At 31.5% G+C, this 27,995-nt stretch overlaps 1 protein-coding gene across 3 annotated transcripts; it reads right to left on the reverse strand.

The window, feature by feature from the left end:
- Positions 1 to 37: 37 nt before the first annotated feature.
- LOC130447752 (uncharacterized) lies at positions 38 to 27,995 on the reverse strand. 3 transcript variants are annotated; one of them, XM_056784736.1, is made up of 4 exons: positions 27,140 to 27,989; positions 14,603 to 14,948; positions 6,302 to 6,448; positions 38 to 2,780 (listed from the first exon to the last, which is right to left on the reverse strand). In XM_056784736.1, exons 1-4 carry the CDS (start codon positions 27,679 to 27,681, stop codon positions 2,754 to 2,756), a joined length of 1,062 nt encoding a protein of 353 aa, XP_056640714.1. In that variant the 5' UTR covers positions 27,682 to 27,989; the 3' UTR covers positions 38 to 2,753. The 3 variants fall into 3 exon arrangements, with proteins under 3 accessions (XP_056640714.1, XP_056640713.1, XP_056640715.1); XM_056784735.1 differs by having other exon boundaries at positions 38 to 6,448; positions 27,140 to 27,995; XM_056784737.1 differs by lacking the exons at positions 38 to 2,780; positions 6,302 to 6,448 and adding an exon at positions 13,892 to 14,186.

The raw sequence follows: 27,995 nt of genomic DNA on the forward strand, positions 1-27,995 counted from the left end.
AGGGCTTTAAGTGGAAAATAAAACTAGCGTATTCCAAATTTTTAAATTTATTACAATGACATTATTTTAATTAACAAAAATAATAGCACCGCTATTTAAAACAAATATTTTATGAAATACTTTGGGTTAAAATAGGTACTTTTCATTTGGTTATTTTATAATATTGTGGTAAATAAGAACCATTACTTTCTGGGGCATATGCTTAATTTTTCTGTCAGTCTACAATAATGATTGTAAAATATTGGTTAATATTATGATGTATAAATTGGATTCAAAAATAAAAGATTTAGTTACAACTATTATTTTAATCCAAGGTTCCTCTCTACTGGGTTAATAAATACTGTGAAATAAAAAACTTTTTCGTAAGTAATACAACGACTAGACGTTTTAGGTAACTTTCAGTATACAAACAAGTTTAGGTTTACATGGCTGTCCGACAGCAGATGCTTTGATTTGATACGGACAAGACAAAATGGAAGAATTAGAGAAAGGTTTATTCATGACTCTTACATTCTAACGAAGGGGCAGACACTTACAGACATTAAAAATGTTAATCTGAATAAATTACTATCAGAAAGTTTCGCAGAACAAGATATTTCTCTTTAAGAGAAGATTCCAAGTTACAAATAGTTTAATAAGCATTAACTCTGAATTTCCTATACGATAATTTTGGCGATCCTATCATGAAACATAAAATTTGAGTTTCCTTTTACTAGATTTTGAAAATAAAGTTTGTTTTCCACAAATTAGTCATCTGAATGACATCACCCGCACTAAAAATATTTGAAATTGAACGAATGCCAATAAAATGTTCAAAATACTTTATCAAGTACTACTTCGTAACTTTATTCATACTTTATTATTAATAATTTATAGAGTAGCAGAATATTCTGATATATAGAATCCATTCAAAAATAAATTGTTGGCCTTGTGTTACTCCCTATATCACAGAGTCTAAAGTTTCAAATAGCCTAAAAAAATTAAAACCAAACCCTATCTGGTGCCGATCCTAACCAGCCTTTCTATTATGAGACTGTACGTCTGCTCTGCCAATTGTGTTGTATTTTTAATCTCTCGTTAAAATGTGGTAAATTTCCGGTGATATGGAAACCTGGACGAATTTGTCCCATTTTTAAAAAAGATAATAAGGTTGTTATTGGGAACTATCGACCCATCACAATTATTTTCAACTTTTCTGCTTCACGAAGTTGTTGTCCACCACATGAAACTATTCATATGTAATAAACAGCACGGTTTTTATCCTGTTAGATCGACGGTCTCGAATTTAATGTGCTCAAGCAGTATTCGGCAGAACAATTGGATAGCGGTGGTCAGGTTGATGTCATCTATACAGATTTTCTCAAAGCTTTTTATCGCTTGGATCACGGCATTCTTCTGATTAAACTATACAACATTGCTTTAATTAATCCATTTACTTTTTTGTCATACTTACAGTTACTTACAATTGTTTTAACTCCATAGAAATTAACGCATCTTCTGGAGTGCCCTAGGGTTCAGTACTTGAGCCACTGTCATTTTTATTATTTATATATGACATTGTATCAGGAAAAAAAATTCTAATATTCTCCTTTATGCAGATGATTTGAAGCCATTATCATTCCATATCGAACATTAATGACTACTACAATCTGACATAAATACAATTTGTGATTGGTCGTTTCAACCTATCTTTAGACTACAAAAAAAGTGTTTTAGATCAAAAAACCTTTCTTCAAAATCAGCTAATAGAATATTCAGAAGTGATAAGTATAGCGTTATTAGTTACTTAACACCTCCGGAGCCAATAAAACTATTTTTCAAAGAAATAGGCTATATAACTCTAGGATTGTATTGAACTGGCACAGACCAAAGCGGCTAAACTTATTTCAGGTACACTTTGGAATTGCTCCCTCGCGGGTCTAACCTTGGGAAACTATGGACTAGACGTATGTGTTCCTCCTTGATATTTTTTCACAAAATTGTGATGAATAAAATTTAATGTCCAGAATTGGTAGGACTTTTAAGAATAAATACTCTTCGAGTTGCACCCACTTCCACTCTTTATTCCACTTTCCAGTTGCTAGAACTAATTTATATCACTATCAAATGCAGAACTCTCTGGATATTTTTCTATTTCTAACATAAAAAGAAATTTTTTTCCGTTCTATAACTTTCTCATTATTCGTATTTGGCAGAGTTATCATGGAATTTTAGAACTGCTTACTTTTTTCATATTTTTGTGTGTATGTAAGTATATATTACTTATACTTAATCTAAATGTAGCAATGTTTATTTGTACTTTACAACTTTAATTGTTCAATTTTTAACTCTTATGTATGTGTTTCCCAACTTTAATTTGCCTTTGCGCTGTAGGGTAGTATAAATAGGAAAATAAATAAAATACAGATGTTATTTTTCAACAAAAATTATGGAACATTAAAGAGATATTATGAACAAATATAAGCAAAATCGTTTCAATTGAGGAAAAGCTTTTTGAATACTTTGGACATATTTTCAAACACGATAAATATACATGGAAATTGGGCAGGTACAATAATTTGTATTATCAAGTTGTAGCAGATGAAGCATTAAAGCATGTTGCAGGCGTGTCAAGAAAAATCATTTTTGTATAACTTAAAAGCATAAATACCTCAGAAAAGAAGATTCTTTTCCTTTAAATAATAAATTGTTCAATCTGGATTGCATTGTTTTGCTAAAATATTTCCTTATTACAAAAAATATTGTTAATCACCTTAAAATATATTTATCCCTACCAACACCTAAAATATTTACAGAAAATTAATTGGTTAAATTTTAGGCAAGAAAGGAGGAATTATTTTATTATTATTACCCTATTTATATAGAGTAATATAAAATTTAGATTACATTATTTTTTATAAATAATAATTTCTATGACATGGTTTGCACTTACTTCAAATAATCTGATAAAAATAATGTTATTTATCTCCAAAGGTACTTTTTTATTTAAATTCATTCATATATAAAACTTTATGATTAAATGAAACAATTAAATCTTGTTATAAATAATTTTTTTAATTAATTGATTCTGATAGAAAGTTGTGTTTTTTCCATTCTCAGTCCAGGACAATTGATTCATTTTAAAAAGTTTAAGCTAAATTTTGAGTTCTTTAAAATTCAAAGTTTATATTTATAACAGAGAAATAATTCATTTACAGTTAGTTTCTTCTATGGAAGCACCATAACAATTTAGAAATCGAAGAAGAAAAAATTCTTCAGCTTATATTTTATAGTTTTCTAAACGTTCTACATTTCAGAACATTCATTTGTCAAAAGGAAGGTAGAATACTTAAATAGCGTTTTTTATGACTATTACTGATAACTGCACCCTATCAACTACTGTTCCATGTTATATGTGCATATAATTTATTTTTTATTTATTTCTAGAAATATGAAATATTGAATTTTGCGTTTAAAGTGGTTTTCTGTCAGGTTAAAATGTCTTTTGATAGGTCAACATTAGGGTACCTAAAGTAAGAAAATATTAAAATCATATTATTTTTTGAAGCCATTTTCAAATAATTTTTGCTATAACTTTTCATTTTCATTATACTGATTTATACCAATTGATGATAAAACTTCAAAGGCTTATTGTTCTACATAACTAGGGGATATAAAAATGTTGTATCTGTAAAGGTACTAGAAGAAAAAATAATAAGTACTGATTTTTTTCTTAAATTTAGCTTTTCCCTTTAAAATGTAAATTAATTCTCCTGGAATATTCATTCAAAATTACATTCTACCAAAATGACGCTTTTTTAATAGTTTCTATAACTAAAAATACCTCAAAATTGTTTCAATGATACATGTTAATAAATCAGATCTTAGTGGCAATGTTAAAAATATCACAGATTGAAAGTAATTAATCAATATTAATTTGAAGCAAGGCAAGAATAATGTGTTTCCTATCTATTGAACATCACAGCCAGGAAGATTATAAGCGCATCACGAATATATATGAAACGCAGCAAAATTTCTAAATTCATAAGTTGAAACAATTTACACTACTTCTACACCATCACCTTCAGTCTATTTTATGGTAGCGTAAATTGTATTCACATTCAAAATTATTAATATGTAGATGATAGGTAGTTGGAAAGCATATAATTAATCTTTAGGAAAGTCGTTAATTAACTAATTAATTTTAAATGATATGTATTAATTATTCAAGTGAATTTAGATTGCGTTGATGTATTTACGAATGCAGAATGGAGAGTTTTCAGCTTATAAACATTGTTTATAAATATAAGATCACAAATTAGATTGTTATTTAATATGGACAATAAGATTCTTATTGCTCATTAAGTGGAATGATTTTAAAGTTTAGTAATGAACATTGATTCAAAAAATTTATAATTAATTTTTCCAACAATCTTAATAATTTAGAAAAATATGTATTTTATTGAATTTATGGTAGAATATTAGTTTCCATATAAAAATTAAATTCAAAGATCACATAGGGTAGTTAAGAGCAAAAGAACAGTTCTCTCTTAAATTTACCGCTAATTTCTAATTACCATCTCTTTTATTTGGGGTTTTATACATTTTAATTTTGGTGCGAAATTCTGAACTGTCTAATCGAAAAAAGAATATCAATAACATCAATTGAAACAACAGGCTCGGCTTAGAGCAGGACGATTATGCATAAACCATATTTTTACATTGAACCAATTGACTGAGAAAAAAATAACAACAGATGCTGCTGTTCGTTTCTCTAGAAGTAACTCTGATTCGAACAGTACAGACTATGATAACTCCTCAAAAATCAAAATAAACAACCAGTTTTCCTCTAGCTTCGGCGTAACAAAGAAATTGAGACAAAGCTGCAGTCTATCGCCAAGGCTATTCAAAATCTGTTGAGATGAAGCTTTGAGACATTCTGTGTCACAGAATGGGTATCCGACTGAGTTATCATACACTCTACATTTCGCAAATGACCAGGTAGTAATCTCTCAAGACAAAGATAATTTGGACCTCATGACTAGAATATCAGAATAAAAAAATAGGGGTTAAAGGTCAATATATAAAAACATAAATATATCTGTGTTGGATCAGACATAGAAGATTACAACTTGAAAACGGAAGACAAATAGAGACCACTGAAGAATACATGTATCTAGGAACAAAGATCACAAGCAGTTACGGAACAGAACCAGAAATAGAAGAACGAATAATAAATGGAAAAAAATCATTGAAGCAATAAACTCCATACCATGGTCTAGTGAAATTTTCTAAATAAAAAAAATACAACAAATATTCAACACAATTTTCAAGAGCATTGTTTTATATGGATGTGAAATGTGGTAGCTAACGTCAAGAATGAAACAAATTTATTATCCCTAGAAATGGATTTTTGAAGGCAAGCAGCAGGAATTTCAAAGCTCCAACATATTACAAATATCACAATATGAAAAAGATGAATGGCAAGGCTAGGCAAATACAGGAAAAGCAAATCAGCAGGTATGGCCATTTGTAGACGATGAAGTATAGGATATCAGAACAAATAATGACTTGAGAACCACTGGAACGTTAAAAATAAAGAAGAACGAAAATGGCCTACATAAAAGGAGTAAGCAAGGCAATGTCGACGAGAGATCTCAGACCAGGGGAGTGGGAGAACTGAGAGAAATGTAGATTGGGCACTTGTGGCCTCATTTTTAGGGGTTAATGCATATATTTTTAAAAACATGTTTTTCATTTATTAGTGAACTTATGGAAATTCTATCGATACTTGAAAAGGAAACACATATGGAATCTCTCCTTTAAAATTAGAAAAGTTCTAAACAATTCTAATTTCTGAAGACAACAGGAGATAATGAAACTGCGTGCTTTTGCCTCCAACTACCCTAGTTATGAAAATTAGTAGTTTAAATATATGTTACAAGAATATCCGTGACGTTTTATAATCTCAAAAGAAATAAATTTTGAATTGAGCAACAGATATCCAAAATACATAAAAATGTAGATTTTTTTCAGTTTGATTTACATTCAACAAAAAACAATAGTATTTTTTTCCTGGTGTCAAATCACATTATATGTAAATTGGGGACTTCAAAATTGCAAAGCACAAGCTCAATATGGTTTGTTTGTCGACTAGTTAAGACTGATTTGAAGTTGTCCTCGAATTTGGATTTAATATATTCTGGAAATCTATTTCTCAACATATTTTAATATAATACCAGACATAAATTTAAACACGATCTTCGAATCGTTCTCTATATACATTTTCTCTATGTTTTGGATCAAATATACTTGAAAGTACCTCTTCGGTGTCTTGGATCCTTTTGTTAAATCTATGCCTGTCTCTAGCGTATTCCTCCCAAGGTCCCTTTCTTGCATTTCTATAAGCAAAAGACCATTGTACCATCGGATGTATCTCGCAGAGTTCTTCGTTTTCCGCAAACCGCACCTACCAAAAAATGGTATTTTAATTGAAGTAAAGATAAATATTGTTTAAAAAAACTAAAGAACACGCTTGTAGAGCACATCAAACTAAAAAGTTAAAAATAATATTTTTAAATAAGCTTGAAACAATAATGAATGAAATATACTAATATTATTGTGATAAAAGGGGCGGAAAAATGGAATAAAACGAAAAGAACTTTCGATTTTTACTGATAGAGAGCCTTGCTTTGTTAGTTACTTATGTTAGTACTGTACTTTGCCGTTTGTCACGTGATATATAACTTTGGAAGCAGGTAGTGGACGATTTTTATTAAAGTTATTAGTTATGGGTTAATTTTAAATGGAGTGGTATTTTCGGCATATTTTAATTTTTTATTTCCGTAAAGAAAAGAAAACTGCTGCGGCTCACAAAGAAATATGTGAAGTTTATGGTGCTGATTGCTTAACTGAGGACTCATTTCTAAATTTATATCTACATCTTCATCATTTGTTGACCCTACGTTTAAGCATGACAGACCACGTCAATGTCCATAAAGTTTTGAACACCTCAATCGAGTTTTTTAGCATCCACATTTTCCGCCACAACCCTACGTACCTTACGTACAATTACAAAAGATGGTGTTCAGTAGATCATAGGATGCTGGTGGTAAAGTCGTTAGTGACTATGGTATATCATTTTTATCTTCAAACCCCACTGTTCTGGATCAACTTCACTTCTTAGCCAGGTTTGTATTTGATAATATACTCAATAAATATGCTGTTTAACTGCTGAAGAAGTAGGTGCTAATAAAGGAAATTTCACAGTTGTACTTTGTCTTGTTACAGTATCTGTCATTATCTATCGATTGTTCTAAATTAAAATAACGTGTTCAACACTCTAGTTCAGTTGAAAATTATTTCTGTAGTGACGCAGTCTGACAAGCAGTATCAGGTATAAAGAGACGGGTCTTGCAACAATGAAATACGGAACATGTTCTAATCCTCACAACATTTTCTTCCATTTTTGGAATATTACTCGCACATTTAGAGCACGGCTTCTAAGAATACCTTGAGGATGTTCGACTCAATACAGAAGAGAGCAGTTCGATTTATAGGCGTCGACCAGAAACTTGGGCAACTTAGAGCATAGAAAAATGATCGCCGACCTGACTCTGTTTTACCGTTGCTACCACGGCAAATGCTGTTCTTAGCTGTCTAACATATTCCCGCTGAGAGCAGTTTTTGCCAGACCTACTCGATAGGCAGACGTGGATTATGAACATCGACTTCGCCTTCAGATACCCAAAACTTCAATTTATCGGAATTCATTTCTTTGGAGAAGTGCAAGCAAAAAATCTGCCAGTGAGCGACATTGGGATAAGTTATAGTAGATTTTACAAGTCTCTAGACCTCTGCAAGAAAAGTATATCAAAAATCAATACAGTTTACGCCTTGGTGTACGGTATACAATAGTGTATGTGAGTCTAGTCGTTTTCTCAGCGTTCTACTCCGAAAACGATATTTTTCAGAAAAATGCGAGTTACATTTTTTGTAGAGGAACAATTTTTACGAGGTCTGGCTATCAAACAACGAGACTGGTTACGAAAAAGGATTTTATTATAAAAATTATTCTACATTCGAATGCTCCCCTTCAAGATACTCCCCTCCCCTCGCCACACACCATTCCATACGTTTTATACATTGATTGAAGCAGTGCTCTAAGTCTTATTTAGTGACGGCCTTTAGGAGCTCTGCCGTTTTTTGCTTTACGGCTTCCATCGACTCAAATCGGGTACCTTTCAAAGCAGATCTTTTCTAACCTTTCAAGGAAATGAGCAGATCGGTTGACGCAAGAGATTTTGGTCAGGAGTCAGATTTTTTGGCACCAACTTAGCACAGACTTTTGCCATGTGTAATTTCTCGTGTAAAATATTTCTAACCGTTTCTTTATCGGCATTTACAGTCTCGGCAATTATCCGAATGCTCATTCGACGATCTGAACGCGCAATTTGGTTAATTTTGGTCACTGTTAGTTGAAACAGTCACAGGGCAACCTGGGTGCTGGTCATCTTCAGTGCTCTCTCGGCCTTCACTAAAACGCTTACACCACTGGAAAACACGTGCATGAGATAGAGAATTGTCCCCATAGGCCTCTTGAAACAATTTATAGCACTCAGTCGGAATTTTTTTCAATTTAACGAGAAATTTTAGACTGATACGTTGCTCCTGTTTTTCGGTACGAGAAAAAAATACGTTCGTTTCAAAGCGCTACTGCACAAATACTATAATAGTGACGCAAACGTGTTATGGGACGTACATTTACAAGATATCTAGATACCCAACGCCCTACTCGTTTTTTACCCCACCCGTCTAGGGCGCCCTCTAGATGCGCAATCTCGTTATTTAATAGCCAGACCTCGTGTCATAATCACTATTGACCTCCGAGCAATAGATCGCGATATTTTTGCGAAAAACTGTTTTCGTGACTTTTTGACCTTTATAACTTTTTTAGCCGACACGATATCGATGTCGATATTTCACATCTTCATTACAACACCTTAATAAAAGTGTATACAAATAATCAGCTCATTAGGTATTTTTCCGCAGATTGGTGTCTAAAATGCCGAAATAACTGGATTAATACTAGATTTTTTAAATCTTGTAAGCCTATTAACCTATCGGTCTAGAAATGTTTCAGAAAAGATCAGTTCATGCCACGAATTTTGATTAAGTTTTGGACGGCAGAGTGAGACATCGGGCAAGCTCAAGCTCAAGAATACTTCAAATTTCCGAATTTGTTTATTTTCTCACCGGAGGAAGGAGGCTCGGGACAAAACTCTGCCCTGGGCCACCAAAAGTCTTTCGGCGGCTCTGTTTAGTAAAATATATACATACAATAAGCAAGCGAAGAATTTAATTGTAGTTTTAAAACAATGTAGATGCATTGTTAATAAATAATATCTACGCGTATTATCAATTGCTCAAATATTTCAAATAATTGCCTGTTAACCTTAGAACTTATGAAGATTGTAAAATATTTATAAATGTAAATTATTCTTATCGCTAAAGTCGTGTTGAATGGAGTATTTAAGCTCAATAGAAAGTAATTTTAGATAAATTTCCATTCTTATTAAAGTAATAAAAATTATATATGATAAACGGGATTTCTAGACATTTTTTTTCCATAAAACAGATAAGGAAAATAAAATATCAAAAAATATCGACTGTATTTAACATAATATAAATTATACCAGATATCTAATAAACTTAATAAACATTATTACGAAAAATAGCAATAAAGTCATTGAAATTTAGAAAAGTTGATAGTCGAACTCATTCAAACATATTATAGTTTTTAATATCCATTGCAGAGTATAGTTATGCGAGGAACAATCAATATTCCATAAATACGCACGGCACTCATACCAAATTAAGAAATGAAAAATAATGTTTACTCCCCGTATAAAATTCGGTAAACATCAAACAAACCGTCAGTCCACGTGGACTCATCATCCCCACTGTTTACCAATGTACACAATTTCTTCGAAATATTCCTGTCAGATATATAAACAGCGGCGGCGCTTGGTGAGGTTTATTTAATTTATAAATTTCTTTAAATAAATAGAAATATGGCGTTCTTTAAACTATGAGCGAATGAAGACAATGAAATTGTACAGTGTAGTGAGAATAAAGACAGGTATGAATTTAATAATAAAATTTTTTATATACAAACACAATTATTTTAAATATATTCGAATGTTTAAAAACGGAAAATATTCAGCTATCTGATAATGCAGTCATAATAAGATTCGCTAAATTATCTAGAGTGAATCAATTTTTCATTTATCGAGTAGTTACGAAAGGGATTGCTGTGGATCATTCAGAAAACCGAAAAACATGTAAAGAAAAATTGATATCAGCTGACAAAGCTACTCAAGATTTTATACGAAGGACAATTTATAGTTTATATAAGGAGAACAGGGTTGCGACATTAGAAGTAATACAGAAAAAGGATAATCTGCTATCCAGAATCCTATTGTAGCAGTTTAGAAACATTGCGTCAAGTTTTGTCACCATGTGGTTTTAATCAAAAAAAAACTGAATAAACGGATAGCAATAACCGAATGGTTTCACAGTCACGGTGTAATAAATTTCGGTTGGGTTGGAAAAATTGCTGTTTGAATGGGCCATGTTATAGAGAGAAACGCATTATAATAATACACGCTGAAAGCAGACGGTTTCATGCTGAAGAAGGTAAAAAGTGTGCAGCTGATTATCATGAAGTCATGAAGATATGACAGCAGAATTATTTGAAAATTGGTTTAATGAACCATAAAGAAAGATCCCAGGTCGTGGGTCACATTGGAGTTCACTGCAATGAACAAGCTTATTACTTGGTGAAAAAAAAAAGTTTTCACTTTCATGGGACCATAAACTTTCATAGGTTTCCCAACAAGCCAACAAGTTATGGTCATAAAAAAGTAGGAAAATAAAAAAAAATTCAAGCATGAAATAAGATCCAAGGTCTGAAACAATCAAAGAAATCTCTTTTTCACTCTACCAACTGGTTCCTGAAGGCCCTTTCATTAAACAAAGTTGAACTAAGAAGAACTATCATCTGAAAAACATTGGAGAAACTCCCGACAGTTCTTGTAGTTTATGGAAGGAACCAAAGGAAACCGCCAAACACTTCCATAATTGCGAGGCTGTCCACAAGAGCTATGGTACCTAAAATGAAGCTTTTAAAAGCCCGAAGAAATAAGCCGCATAGCCTCCAGACTACGCACTTTACAAAGTCGTTGGTAAATAGTCCGGTGTACATAATAGATCAAAAGGATGATGTGTTAGTAGCCATTACATACTAGCTAATCTAATCTAATCGAAGATGGAAATTAATATTTTATTTAATTCACATGATAAGGTAAGAAAAAAATTAACCTCAAAATATTTATGTTGATTTGGTTTACATTTAATAATTATCAGTTCTCAAAGGAGTTTATTTTTGATCATAAACTGATTTTTTCAACCTAAAAACGATACAACAACAATAATATATACATTCGCTACCAGTTATTCAAATGTAAACAAAGTTGTTTGGTTTGTAACATAAAAAGGATTATGTGACGTCACCAGTAATACGGCGTATTTACATATTTTTAAATTTCAAGAAATATACGATCGGTCAATGAATTTTTATAAATGCAAATGACGCTGCGGCTATTTCAACAAGTATGACTCGTACTTTTATGTGTTGGTTTAAGCAGTAACAAATATATAGTTATGTTTCAAGTTGAAAAATGTACCGGCGAACCCTACGAAATGATAAAATCTATTCACCAATGAATATGGGCAAAGTTATTTAATCAGACGATTGGCGCAATGAAGGTTTTAAAGAATGTGTGAAGAGACGTGAGAAATGGGATAACGGCTATCTTCTTCTTCATGATAAGACAATGTGACACATGTCGCTTTAATTTCAACAATTGTAGTCACAAAAAGCCTCTATGTCAGTCTACATCCGTATTACTCGACTTCTGGCTTCTTCCGAAAATAAAAAAAACTATGCTGATAGACGTTTAGAAATAGATCATGGATTCCACGTACGGAGAAGAGCATTGCTAGCACTTTGAAGGAGATTTATTCAAATTTTATGTAATCGTTTTAAATTCGTTATTAATATAATAATGAACTGTATATTTCATCAGTAAAGCATTGAACGGATGGCTAAATAGAGTCTTAATGACAGAAAAAACTCTCCAGGCCTAAGAGAATCCAAAAGATTATTATATGAGTTAAGAAACTTCTTGTGATGTCCTGAAAAGACATTAGAATAGTGGTCGGTCTTCTAACAGGTCACTACTCCATTAAAACTAACTTAAGACGACTACTCCAGATTCTGCGAACAACCCATGGAGATAATAGAGGATTTACTCTGGGATTGTCCTGCCTTATTCATCAAACGGCTTTTGTAAAATGTAAAAAACAAGCACAAGAGGGCAAATACATTCAAGAAGTTCAAGTGGTGCTTGCCTCCGGATATTGATCTCGAACTTCTGTAGGTTGTAGTGTTTGGGAAACACGTGCTTTGGTAATTGATTCCACAGACTTCCACTTCTCCAAATAAAAGAATCCCGATAAATTGACATTCTGGACGTCTAGAGACTCTAGGTGGGTTTATGTCGGACAGAGTCAGGTCAGCAATCTTTCTTCTCTGTTTTAAGCTCTCTTCTGTATTGAGTAGAGCATTTTCTTATGTTTAGGAAGTGGGACAAATACACAAGATAATAGCCTCCTTTGGGAGCGGAACGATGAGATGTAGAGTCTAACTGTATATTCAAAAGGCTTTGATTTTGACGTGTTGCTTTCGAATCGTTGGTTGGCAATGTACTCAAAAAAAAAACAAATTGTAAAATGTAATTATCAATTGTTTTCACAGGTTATTAATAAATATTGCATCTCATCAATGATTATTGTGGTTATTAATCAAATAAATTTCCACTTTATGCTAGAGGAAAAAATGTTTATATGTGTATGTAGAAACCAATAAAATTATAATCGTATATAATAAATGAATAACAAACGATGCAAATATTGTCAGAAACCTCATTCGTTTCATCGAAAACAATTGTTTGCAGGAATCCTTATAAATAATAATGTTGAGTTTAATTTCCTTTCACAAAACAGGGCCGTCGTTACAATGAATGAAGCCGTCGCGTTGGTCCATATATGTCTGGGGTTCGAAATGAACGTATACCATCATGTATAAGGGATGCCAGATAATTAGAAACTAAAATCATGAGGTCCTTAGTAAGAAAATCGTGAGAAACCGTGAAGTTTTGAAGCTCATGAAGTGGGAATAAAAGTAGAAAATATGAAAAGATAATTTATTTATTTTTATTTATTTATTTATTTTTATATAATTTTACGAAAATATGAACAATAAGTGCTTCAGTAAAATTAACTAAAACTCTAACACAAAAAAATTCAAAATACCTAATAATAATTAATGGTATATGAATAATGTGGAAAAGAAATCACTTTTTTGGGGATACATTGTTGCAGAATTTAATTTATTTCTTAAATGTGTAGACCCAGTGAAGTTGTAGCAATTACCGCTATTTGAAACTAAGCTTTTTTGTTAAAAGGAGCTTTTCCAATTTTGTTGTTTTAAGGCGATTTCTCAGCTAAGTTTTGTTAAGACTCACTTGTGAAAACACTCTTTCGACATTAGAGCTGTAATGCGATGAAGTCAAATGTACATAACACACGCATTCAAGAAAAGATTATGATGTTTTGGGGTCCTATTCCTATTTTTGAATTGAAAAAGGCATTCCTTGCGTGTTCTGGGTTAATACAGGGTGGCGCAATAGAACGTGCATTTATTAAGTATAGGGTAAAAAAATAAATACACAAGGTATTATTGAAATAAAAGATATGCTGATTAGGTGATTACATGAAGTTTATTTAAAAAAAAAAAAAAACATCTAAATGACGGCCCTCCTCTAAATGCGAACGCAGATTTGTGAAAACTTCTTGTCAATAATCTGAGGTGATTGCTGCCTTGTCCTGGCGGATATTTTCCTTTAGCTTACTGATGTCCCTCGGATTGTTTATGTAGACTTTATTTTTGAGGTGTCCCCACAAAAAAAAATCAAGAAGCGTCAAGTCAGGGCTACGTGGGGACCAATTTAAGTTTTCGCTATGAGTAAAGGATGATTTTTCTACTTTCACAAGGACAGTGAAAATTATAGTCCTCCTGAGACCTAAGGAAGAGATAAGGAGAAGGAACATCAAAAGACATGTATGACCAAGACTATTTAAAATGAATGGATGAGGATCTAATAGCCAAGCATAGGACCTCATTCTTTTGTAAGAAGAGAGCAAAGCATATTTATTTAAATTCATCAGGTACAGGCTAAATTATTAGTTACTATAGAGAAAAAAGGAAAAACATTTTGTTATAGTTTAAAACATTTTCAATTATTTTCAATTTCATTTCAATTATTATTATTTCTGGCATACCTACAGTCATTAGACATTTTTAATTTATTTTTCTCATGTAACCAAATTAGTAGGTTTATTCTGCAACGTTATTTGGTTTCGAATTTGTGACATTTTCAATTTATTCCAAATATATTATAGAGACTGAACATAATATTGAACTATAATAATAACTTACCTTTTTGGACGGGACGACAGAATTCGACGAATCAAAATCATCATCTATTTCGGAATCAGAATCATCCTCCTCATCTTCCCGATCGTCATTATCAGTTTCAAATTCTATACTATCTTTTGATTCGTCCGAAAAGTTTAATTCTTCATCGGTACCACTATCAAAAACTATAAAACTGTCTTCTGATTCGCACGTTGACAACTCCCTTTCTCTTATATACTTGTTTGTGGGAGGTGTAATAGATATAAATGTGAAAGTATCATCATTGGATGTGCTAAGTTTGATCGGTGAGCTGGATACATCCACTATATAGTCTTTTAAACGCATAGTTGTCGGAGGTGTGAGGGATCTAAAACATTATTAGAACTAATAATCCATACAGAACAACCCTCCCTTAATAACCATATATTTAATAGTTAATATTGACGAATCTCTGCGATTTTTCTGGATTCATTGGCTTTTTCGCTCGGAAAAGTCCAAATATTTGATAATTTCCCATAGACTTAAAATGTCGAGATGTTTTTTTAGCTGGTCACTGGAAATTTTAATGCAACTAAGGGTTCAAATTTGTCCCACATGAGTAACCAGGCAGATGACAGGCTTTGAGAAAGTGTTACCGTATAAATAAATGATCGATTGTTTGACAAATTTCAAACAAAATGTTTTTAGTTTAAGGAATAGGAATCGGAATTAATACGAAGCGTTATAAATCGATTACCTTCACTATACTTGATATAAAAAAATGGGGAGTGAGTAGATGACGTGAGAATAATGCTGCAACAAAAAATTCTCTATACGACCCCTCATTTCTGAGTTATAGACTTTTCAAGTTCCGAAATCAGAACTTATATTTAAGTATATTTTCTAAACTATACATTCAAACATTATGCACTTTTTAAAAGATAATTACGTATGTCCATGCAGTGTGGTTGACGGAATAAATAATTGTACACTACTATCTGAAGGCCAAGAGCGGCTCATATTTATAAATCCGTAACTTTTACAGCAGGGACAACCTGTACATTCTAAAGATAGCAAAAATGAAAACTCGATCAAACTTATGGTTTAGGAGATATGTAGATTTTTAGATTGTTGTTATTTATTGAAAATACTTACAGGAGGTATTAAAACACAATCAAACATTTCTAATTGAACTGCACAGTGTTGAACATCGTCTTATTTACATAAAAAAATTTGAAATGTAGAAAAATTTAGTTGGTTATCCCAAAACTTATCAAATAAAAATAAAAAAAAAAACTATAAGATATGTTCGAAGTGGGTACCCTATACAGACTTCCGGAGAATATTTCTTTGAACTTGGAAGATCAGTCGAAGATTCTACCTTAAAGCGTCACAATGTAAGTTTATTCTATCGATTATTTCGTTCCTTGTGTTAACCGGTGTTGCATATGTGGTTTATGCACGATGAAGCCCCTCCTCACTTTCTAAATAATGTAAAAAATCATCTTAAAACATTTTTCCTAATAGGTGGATCGGTTGGGGAGGTCTATTTGCATGGCCACCACGTTCCCTTGAATTGATTTTTTTGGGGATATCTTAAGAACTCAGTTTATGCAACATCGGTAAACAGAAGGAACGAAATGATCGATATAATAAACTAACATTGTGACGCTGTAAGGCAGAATCTGGAAATACTCTTCCAAGTTCAAAGAAATATTCTCTTTAGACTCCAGAAGTCTGTAGAAGTGTCCACTTCGAACATTTAACATAATTTTTTTGCTTTTATTTGAAGTTGTGGGATAACCAACTGAATTTTTGCTACATTTCAATTTTTTTATGTATCACGATGTTCGACTGTAAGCAGTTCAATTAGAAATGTTTGATTGTATTTTAATACCTACTGTGAGTATTTTCAATAAATAATTACAATTTATAATAATTTATTTCATAATGTCTCTTTATGACGAACTGTTTCTTTGGCATATACAACGATCTAAAAATCTACATATCTCCCAAACCATAAATTTTATCGAGTTAAACAAAGAGTACCTTTTTGTTAAAAAATCTATTGAAAAATTCATTTTTGGTATCTTGTACAGGTTGTCCCTGTAGAATTTACAGATTGTTAACCATTGGGCATGAGCCGCCTTTGGCCTTTAGATAGTAGTGTAGAATTATTTATTTCGTAAAACACACTACATATACTTAAATATAAATTCTGATTTCGCAGCTTTAAAGGCCTATAACGTATATGAGAAAAAATTTTTATGTCACAGCATTATTTTCACGTTATCTACTCCCATAATTTTCTGCAGCAAGTACTTACTATCCTGTATAATGATTTAATATCAATTATTATAGAAAATAGATCGAATAATTTAACTTTTTTTCCAAAAGTTTATAATGTGTAAAATGGAACAAATAACAAATTGTTAAATCTTCACCTCTCTAGCCACCGATTTGGAAATATTGCATTCAATGAACTTCATTTTACTGGAATATGAGTGAACGGGCTCAGAACCAAACACTTTGAATGCCTGTACGAACGTACGCAAGATCGTACCGTGAGTTATACTTTTTGGACCAAGTCGTCTTTTGAAGTTCGTATACGAATAGCAAATTCAGACTGCGAGTTTTAATATGGACAAAACTAAGTAATTATCGGTTGAAACTCGTGAATTAATCGAAAGTTTTCTTAGTCTAGGAAAAAGTAACCGTACCATTGCAGCCAAATTAAAAGCACTTGGATGTACCATGGACTACAATGTGAAAAAATATGTATCCACCAGCAGCTTTAGCAATAGAAAACGCTCAAGGCGGTGTCGAAAAACCGCAATCGCTGAAGATAAACATATTGTATTGATCAGTAAACCTTTGAGTACTTCTACAGTGAATGGGGAAGAGAAGCTGGTCTTTTGGAAGGGGGGCAGTGAAAAAATCTCTTTTAAGACTTCATAATGAAATCAAGAGGTTGCAGTGGGCTAGGGAACATAAAAATTGGACACATGAAGAGTGAGCGAGAAATTTAATGGAGTGATGAGTCAAAGTTTAAAGGTTTTTGGTTAGGTAGTTAGGACTGTAAAACACGGAGGAGGTTTGAAATTTGAAGATTTGAAGACTTGGTGAAAATTGAAGGGAGTTTGAATAAAAAACGACTATAAAAAATATTGAAGAAAATATAATTACTTCTGGCAAGCGCTTGATCGGCAGAAAATTGATCTTTCAGCATAACAAGAATTAGAAAGGAAGAATGTACTGTAAATAATGATTTGTCCGTCCGACCTCAACCCGATTGAATTGTTATGGGACCAATTGGACAGGGAAGTCAGAAAGCCGACTCCTACTTCCACTTCACATCTTTGGAAATTGTTACGGGGAATGCCAAAATTATGTACCGAAATAATAATAATGAATCAAAAATTTGAGTAAGTTGACAATTATAGATTGTGGTTTATTATTGTTGACATTCAGGCGTCGGTCGGTGTTGTGCTACAGCCACGTAAACATGTTCGCCATTATTGATGCTGCCGCCAAGTCTGAATTGCGAAGTGTGATTCATTTTCTACAAGCTGAAGGCCGTAGTGCTGCAAACATCCATTGGAGAATGAGTCGTGATGGTATGGTGTGTGAATGGTGTCGAAACTTTAAAGATGGCCGTAATGATGTGCATGATGAAGGGGACCAAGAACGCAAATCTGTCGTTTCAGATGAAATGGTTCAACGAGTTCAAAACCGCAGATTCAAGGAATTTCCAGGAGTACCCTACTTGAATTCATTGGTGGCAACTTACTTTGAAAAGGGTATTGAAAAGCTTGTCCACATATATGACAAATGTCTCAATCTTTTCGGTGTTCTGTCGAAAAGTAACCGTAAGTATACCAATCTATTGGTAATAAAATTATTGTTTTATATGAACTTGTCCTTTATTTATAGCATATCGGAGGTTGAAAAAAAGGCCTTCGTATGTTCTTTAAAATATAAATATAGAAATCGATCGTAATGTGTTATTAAAAGTTTACTTACAGCATAAAAAACTGATCTTATCAACTATATAGAGATGAACACTCAAAAATTTTTATTGTTGTTTAACCTTAAGTTCTATTTCTAGTTCTATTCTTATTTACTGGTCTGTTTGGAAATTTTCTTATTTAAAAAGATAATAATTGGGTTGAGTTGAATAGGGTTGTTAATGACTATGATAACAATATAATTGATTCAGTTTATTTACTTCAAATAAACAATTAATGAGAAAGTATGCGAATTCAGTTAAATGGAAAATAATAATGAACAAAATGTTATACCTAATATTGTTTAATAGGTACAGAAAAAACAGTAAATATATTATAAATAACCCTGAGTTTTCATGGGTAGGAATATGCATTATCAATTTATTGGCACAAAAAACATATTTATATTTTAAATTTAAAACTTCTAGAATAATACTGAGCCCCACACATACATCAACTTAAAAGGCTCTTGTCTTGCAAATACAAAATTTTCAGGTACTGCCAATACAAATGCTAATCAGCCCTAGTAGCATCATGTATATTAATATAGGCATAACCATAAGCCCTTTATATGATTCGAACTATCGAATCAAGCAACGTCTTTGCCTAAAAACACACTTATCACCCCCATGGTTACTAAAGGACGACTCTTTTTCTCTAAACTCAAAAAAAAATGTCCTATCCCCTCCTAAAGATGTTACTGACTGCCTACGAAGAAGAACCTGAAAATTACCTAGCTTGGTAAGCCAAATAGCTGAAGACAGGCAATAAGATAGCCGCAGCTGTACCCTCCCAATATAATAACATTCATGAGCCATTTTTTTGCTCCCTCACCACAATCCCAGCTCTGTAAAAGAAAATCTTTCCTATATCATGGCCATTCTAAAATATATCATATCCCGCATAAAAATGTTCCTATTCCACACAAAAAAAAAAATAAAAACGAATCCTTTTCTTCTATCAATACATATGTACTGCTGGTTGAGTTATGTTCAGGTCTATATAGTATGCATTCACGAGAACTAAAGGGTACATTGACTAAACAAGTTTTGGTCACAAAAGTAATAGATGTGAACTATGACATTTATTAGATGACTAATTTTTTATTTTTAATATCCGTTTATACAGCTATTTTAATGAGGAGTAATAAAAAATTAATTTAAAAAAATCCTACTGCATTATATCGATTTCCTATTCACTTTTCGATTCAAATATGTAACCTATATTGATAATAAAAGTTCTAATTTCAAAAATAATTCATTCAGAATTACTTAAGCATCATAAGATATATATAATAAATACCTCATATTTGTGATAAACAGAAATTTAAGGAAAGGCAAATTTGAAACAGTTGATTTATAATTGAATCGTTTATTTCAGAAACCCGTTAACTGCATATATTTAAATTTTCGGAAAACGCAGAAAAACTTACTAACCGTTGTATTAATATTAATTTTTGCTTCTAAAAAATCAGAGTAATAGTTAATACCCTTTCAAAACTAACGGCGTTTGAATTTGATGTAAATGTTTTTTACTGTCTTAAAAAAATGTTTCACTTAACGGTGTCTGCAATAAAATTCGTGTTCATGGTCATTTTTTAGCAATATTTAATTTTTTAAAGTCTTAGTAGGATGTTCAATAATAAAAACACAATAATATAAACTTAAAATTATTATTATAAACATTACAAAACATAGGTTGTCGTAAAAAGATTCATACCCTGTTGTTGGTATATTTGGTGAGCTTTTTTCTGGTTACTTTGTGGACAGAAATCCTTCCTGATTTACTTCATTTGATAATCATTTCCTCATACTGTTCTGGAATGTACACTCTGTCCGACTTTTGCACAACACGTTTTATTCGTTCTATTCGGTCACAGGCTAGAAATGAATGTCCTCTTACTGGAAAGTAATGGGTCACAGAGTCAAACATTCCTCTATCACACAAATACATGAGAAAACGCACGACACATTGATTTTTGTTTTGCCCTGACGGGCCATCACTGAAAAGGACAATGTGTTTCACTCCAGCAAGAATGTTATTTTGTAAATAGTGCAATAACATAGAGCACTATTCAATAATGATTTCTTGGCCTCCTCTTCATGATAAGTATACATGTTTGCTTCATTTATCTTCTTATCATGAACACAAAAGTCATTCAGCTAGAGCTGACGCATGTAAAATACTTGGAAAGTCTTGCATGTAGTCAAAACAAAGTACTACTGTTTCTTCATCCTTGTTTTTAGTCATGTCTTGTTTCTTATAAAGCTTCTTAGTTCTGCGCAGGTCAATTATTTGCTCAGCTCCTACGGTACGTTTAACGTTCTCGCTTAAACATATGTCTCTTAGTTTAGATTTGAAATGCTCACACTGGCTGCATAGATCAACCAGTGACCGTCCAAATGATGAGCTGAAATTTTCTTTACAATACCTATAATAAAAACTGTGTGGCTTTATCTTTCAATTCAGGATGTTCAATTTGGAACATTTCATACATTGTTGCAATACTGAGAGCTGCATCTAAGTATTGTTTCTTTTTGGTCCCATAGTAGGTTTCTCTGACCTCAAATCGAGAAATGTGGTTATGGATAGTAACACAAACGTCATCTTTGATGGCATTTCCTCTGCGGTTTATGCCTCTCATGTCAGTAGGTGTTTTAGTTTGAACTAAAAAGTCAGTCTTGGAACTCTATCACGAGAAACACCGTGTCATTGCATAAATACATTTTTGAGATCTGAAGGAAATTTCCCATTGCCCTTAACATTGTACTGAAAATAAGTGTTTCTTGTTTTTGAGGCTTGATTTTCACTTGTACCAACAGAGAAAACTGTTACTTTTTTCGTTCTACTCTTAATTTCTTTAGCCTCAACCAACGTTTGCTAATATAAATCCTGTGTGTATTTCTGTGTCATTATCACTGGATAAACTGAATTTCCGTGAGCATTTACAAACAATCTCATCAGGAATACAGTTTTGTAAAACAATGTTACCTTTATAGTTCGTGTATTCTACACATTCCATTCTGGATGTTCGTATAATTTTTTTTTACATTTCTCTTCATTGACAATACCTCGTTTCGTTTTAGGCTGAGGTTCATCCTCAGAACTTCCACTATCCATTTCGTGAAAAAAACGATAATAATGCACAATGTAAAATTGCGAAACTTTCAACTATGAACACAACAGTATATTACGTCCATGACCTCTAAACAGCAACTTAGGTTATAATGGCGTAAACAAACATAAAAACAGTGATGTAACAGGTCAACAGCTATAATAACTAGTGTTACTACGAGACGAAACTAAAATTTAGTGCAGAAACACGTTGACGGACTATGTATATACATACATAAAATTCCCAGAATGTGTTATAATCTCAATTTTGATAAAAATGTCAATTGACGGGTTTTTGAAATAAGCGATTCAATTAACCTACAACCCCTTTGCAGTGGACAAGTTAAAACGTATTGTTCGATATTTTGATTTACAAAATATTACAACAAATGGATCACTATAAACAAACTAAATGTGACATAATCAATTCCCGATATTTATATTCGTTATATCAAGAGCCCCCATAGCAGAACAACGAACTACAGTGCGACATTGCCGCAGAATGAGGAAGAGGCCTATAGAAAGATTGGCTCTATGTCAAATTAGTTTGCAGCTCGCAAAAACGAAATTTCGCGTGTTACTAAGAAAACAACAGAATAAGCTTGCTTGCAGAATATTTTTAATATACCCGAAAATCGAATAATAAAAACAAAGTTTTTTTGAATATAAACAATTATTGCAGTGGATGTTAAAAACACTAAGCTCAAGTATCCTTGGTGCATATGTTCCAGACTTGAAATATCTATTTAAACTTGCTGTCACTGATCTTAAACAAAAATATCCTCTAGCTATTTAAGTTTATGTCAACTACACCTGTCTCAGAGGCTATTTGTGAAAGTAGGGGCTCAGTAATTGCTTCTGTAATGCTGAAACGACCAGCAGCCAGTAACACCTCTGACCTAGAGGAGATAGGCACTACTGGACCTCCAACTGGCTATAAAGGTAACAAAAGTTTGCAAATATGGTACTACCTTTTATAAAAACTTTAAGCCAGCATCTAAACATAAGTAAATGTCAGAAATGGTTACCTCCAAAGTGATCGGAAGAAATCAGAATAAATTGAGTGATACAATCTTGCCATATTTTTCATAATCTAACTAAGGTATTTTGGGTCTTTCGCAGAAAGACCAAGAAACTTCTGCTTTGGAAACTCTAACAATGAGTTTTATCACTCCATTCAACATATTGTATGCAAGAAATAAGTTTTCATAAAAATAAACAGAATTCATTCAAATGACGGGCATTAAAATAATATAGGCATTAAAATAATATATCGCGATCACAAAATATACAAGTAACCAGAGACAAAAATTTTATGATGAAATATACTTTCAAATGCACCAACCAAGGTCTTTGTAGCAGCCAAGTATTTATTTTGTTTTCAAGTGGAAAGTCTTTATGCTGTATTGAAAGTAGGTACTTGGAATTTAAGTTACAACATAATATGAAATATAAACATAATAAATATGATAAATTGTTACAGAAATGACAATAGATATCAACGAGCTTCAATCAATTATTAGTGACAAGGTGAGATCAGAATTATATAGAGCTAAATCCACGAAGATTTTAAAGTTTTTCTTCAGGACAATAGGTAATTCAGAAAGAACATAATATGAAATGAAACATTAAAGATAAAAAGAAAGAGGAAAGATATAGGACACAATCAAACACAAATGAGTTAAATAACTTAATTTACAACTTTGAAAAAACTATTTATTAACATAAAATATAAATAAATAAAATGATTTCAATAATCTCACTACTGTTGGATGTCAAGACTATGTATGTGTCAACAATATATGCTAGTTTATGCTTTCTTAAATACCGATCTTATTGTGTACAAAAGCTACAATTAACTATATTTATAGTCTTCATGTCACATCAATACAAATATATAAGGGATAAGTTAATGGAACTTAAAGTGTCCAAGGGACAAATGGAAACGCTTAAGTAAGACGTTGAGGACGGTCAGTCTACAATAAATCTTAACGAATACAATAGTAAGTAGAAGTTAAATAGGTAGATTTATGATTCTTCCCAGTCACATTAATATAAGACAGAAATTAGGTAAGCTGAGACGACACATTAGTGGAGCACAAAATAAGAGACATATTGTATAACTTAATATTTAGTTAACAGATTTTAAATGGTTCCCATCAGGAGTGGCGACATAATTAAACCGAGGCAAACATCAATAATCATTATAATCATAAAAGAATAGTTAAATTGGTATGAACATATAAAGAAAATTATTCAACAAGAATGAATGGGATATGCAAGGGCGTTTCTCTGTAAACTGGGCAACTCATTGTCACAGGCTAATTTAAAAAAAAAAAAAATAAAAGATCATAAATATTTCGTAGATAATTCTAAAAATCAATACCTCAATATACTGCTGCTCAACATTAGAAACCCATTAAAATAAACTTTATTATAATGAAAACGTTTTTATAGTTCTTTTAAATCAATCCCCTGGCATGTCACAAAAGCAGTATAGTTACTTCAGACTAAATTAATTGAATTGTATTATTAAATCAATATTGTTTGATTATAAATCGGACCTATTTATTTTATTTAAACATTGTTTCAAAATTTAAAAAATGCAATTGTCACTTTTTTCATAACATCTCAGGAAAATTCATTTTTTTCTGCAGCATTTAATAAGCATTAGTCGAGTATTTAATTATACAGGCCCTAACGAGGCCACACGAGACTAAAATTTTTCAAAGTTACTGTTCTGCCGAGGAAACTCGGAAAATGTAATTTTTTCGTGACGGTCAAGAATAGGAAAAATTTTCTTCTATCATTGAAAAACTGAGCATTCTACATCAATTATCTATTTTTTTTGCATATTTATCTTGCAATGATATGCTAACTTTTTACTGAAGTTAGCAGAACAGCCAATTTCTCAAAAACTTGCACATAATTTCAAAATATAGCACTTAATTTTTTTCTTATTATTTTTTCTGTCTGCTCATATTGCTCTGGTAACTTTAATGACATAAGTAATTATGATCACAGTGCTAAATGTAATATTACATATAAATTGTTGATTCTTTAAGTTGTTATCATTCAGTTACTGAATTTTTAAGCTTCAAAGTTTGTAATAATAAAAAAAAAATTAATTTCGGTACTAACATTGTATTTTTTATTTAGGTTCATAGTCTCCTGACTTTGGCTTTTTAGAAAATGCTTAATATTTTCTAAAGTAATGGGAATATTTGAGGTTCATCCTCTGTATATTAATAGACAGATACTTTTTCATTAAATGAAATTTGTTATATTATGAGCAAAAAAGGTGCCTATACAGTTTACTCAGAATGAGTTGCCCAATTTACAGAGAAACGTCCACAAACTGAAATAAAATAGAATAAAATAAACAAAAACGGAATTCTGGCGTGATTCCTGGAAAGGCATAAGGAGAAGTCTGGAAGGCATTAATTAATTGTGACAATAAGTTCAAAGGGTTAAGTCATACATGTGATATACTTAATAGAGTATAAGATTTTTACTTTACAATAAGACAAAAAATTATGTTTTTTATAGAATAATTCATCAATCAAAAACCTCTATATCAAGTGTAAAAAAGATTGAGGACAGATCCAAATCCAAGTTTAATATACATTTTTATGTTCACTTGAGTATAATGTAAATTGTCAAAAAGCCAAAGTAACTAAATAATTATTATTAAGAATAAAAACGGAAACCACATTATATCAATATATCTACTCCGAAATTGTGGATAGTTCATTAAATAGAACAATGGACATTGGATAAAGAGATTCCAATTTTTCCGTTAATGAGAAAATTTAGTTTATTCTAAAATTTTGTTTGAAGTATAACATTTGGTATTGTATGGAATAAAATATAAATTTTCCAACCCCACAACATAATCGATAATCTGGTTTTACTAAGCAATCCCAATTTTATTATATTTCATGAATCAAATATGCACAAGATTTTAGATGACAAGGTACAGAGTTAAAAAATATGTGACTCATTTCACAAATTAATTCAGGGAATAAATATTGTGAAATGATTCATTTCAAGTCCAGTGGAAAATTCCACTATGCATAATTATTCTTATTTAGTTAGTTGGTTCTCTACACATAACATTTTAAAAATAGATTTTCTTCAACTATTCAAGTGGAGAATACTCAATTTTTATAAAAATCTTATATTCAGAATAATCAGTTCATCTTGCTCCACTTTTATGAAAAAGCTGTTGCATATTTGACATTCCTTTCAGGCCAATATTTTTTAAAATAAAAGTACTACCTACCCTTTGACATCCTCTATTTTCTATACAAATATTTTTAAAACACCAAAAACATACTAAATAAAACAGAAGTATGTGGCTAAATTAGTAGCAGTTATCAATATTTATTGCTTGCTACCATTAAATGTTATTTTAATTCACACAGAACAAATGGCATAGGTAATTAGTGAATATAACTATAAAAAAATTCAAGTATAGATTAGATTGTTATTGAATAGTAACAACTTTTGCATATCACTCAGCTCTATATTACAATAATCAAAGCAATATTGTTGCTTTTAAGTACTTTAATCTTAGATTTCTGGATATAACTTTTACAGATAATAATTTACACTTTAGAAAAAGTGGAAAGAATTTAAAAGTGATTGTAGTTACGCAATTTTTATTCTTAGTATGCAATGAATATAAAATTTTTCAATTGATTAATTTGTTGTTAAAGGTTTGTCATGTTAGATATGAAAACTTGTTATTAATTTTAGCTCAAAAAACCACTTTTATGAGACAATGATGGATTTTTTAAATCAGTTTGGTCATGGAGAGTTATTCCAAATGCATTTTCAAAAAATTAGCTTACAGATGTCAGCAAAATCAAACAAATTTTGCTGGAGAATTCTTTGCTAGTTAGTTACCTAAAAAATAATTTTGTTTTCGCAGCTGATTCTTCAGAATCAAATTTTGTTAGCTTCACCTTTGGGATCATTTGATGTTTATTCCCACAGAGGCAACTTAATAGCCATGACTTTTGAAAACAACAGATCCAAATCAAAACGTGCTAGCATTACATTTGTTTTTATAATATAGCAATGAATCATGTAAAAACATAGTTAAAGGGCATATATGTCCTATATCCTCATGGGAAGATGTGTATAGTTTGTTTATTCATTTTGTGAATGCTATATTTCCAACATGGAAAGCATATTGAACAAAGAATTTCGTTTAATTTTTATAATGCTCTTGAAATGTGGTGAAATATTTGCTTCTTTTAGTAGATGATTACATTATCACTAATGCATTAAATTACTTGAATCAGAGTAAAACAAGTGAAAATACGAACATGAATGAGGGTTAGTATGTAACAGAGATTTACATATTTGTTTATATTTAACAGTGCCTGAATTTCATGTTGACAATTATGTTAAAATTAATTTTGTGATTATATTGTAAAAAGCAACTTACTGTAGAGTTGTCATATTAGTGTCACAGCTGTTCATCGATATGTCTGGTTCAAAATCTATTTCCATCATATCATTTATTTGCCTTTTCGTATTATGTTCTTTAGAATTTTTGTTTGGTTCTTTTCTCTTGTGACTTTTATTTTTCTTGCAGCGTTTTCTAGTATGGCACATTTGCTTATTCTCCACAGGAATTTGTTTTATTGGGCTATCACAAAGTTTTTCTTTAATGGTTTTTACAATATTCTGACTAGAATTTTCATTCAAAGATTTTTGTTTGACAGTTTCAGGTGCAGGTATGTCAACAGGAGCAATTTTATGTATGTCAATAGGAGTATGACAAATATTATGGTTTGGCAAAGAAAGCTGGTTGTTATAATGACTATGCACATTTGGATAGTGGTTATTTACAAAATTCGGGTTTTGAAATGATTTGCCAGGAGCAATAACCACATTAGTTAGATTATAACTGAAATCTCTCTTCTGAGGTGTGAAATTTGGCCCCATCATGGACCCTCCATGACCAAATCTAGAAATGTTCCACATTTTGTAGTTTCTGTTATTCAGACCATACAATTTAATTCTGGCATAGATTTAACACTCCTAAATCGATTGTTCATATGTTTTAAACCTGTGTAACTATGAGGAGCTTTTCTCAATCTCCAATGTCCTTGTTTTTGATATTTAATAGAAGCGCACGAAATAGTACCCGGAAACAAACACTTTTCAAAAATATTTCTTCTTATTTGTACCACAGATTTATTTTCTAAACTCTCACTAGCCATTTTTATACCGTTTGCACAAAACTTTACAATACACATTTTGCTATGCTGCCATTTTGAAATTAAATGAGCGTGATC

This window comes from Diorhabda sublineata, chromosome 8 (genome assembly GCF_026230105.1).
Source record: "Diorhabda sublineata isolate icDioSubl1.1 chromosome 8, icDioSubl1.1, whole genome shotgun sequence".
Classification (NCBI taxonomy): domain Eukaryota; kingdom Metazoa; phylum Arthropoda; class Insecta; order Coleoptera; family Chrysomelidae; genus Diorhabda; species Diorhabda sublineata.

What these genes read in the sequence shown, in the direction of transcription:
- LOC130447752 (XM_056784735.1), bottom strand. Translation starts at nt 27,681, where the DNA reads ATGTGGAACATTTCTAGATTTGGTCATGGAGGGTCCATGATGGGGCCA. An exon ending in ACTAATATGACAACTCTACA is followed by an intron (nt 14,949 to 27,139) that starts GTAAGTTGCTTT and finishes ATAATGTTTTAG; the next exon opens with ATCCCTCACACCTCCGACAA. An exon ending in CTGTCGTCCCGTCCAAAAAG is followed by an intron (nt 6,449 to 14,602) that starts GTAAGTTATTAT and finishes ATTTTTTGGTAG; the next exon opens with GTGCGGTTTGCGGAAAACGA.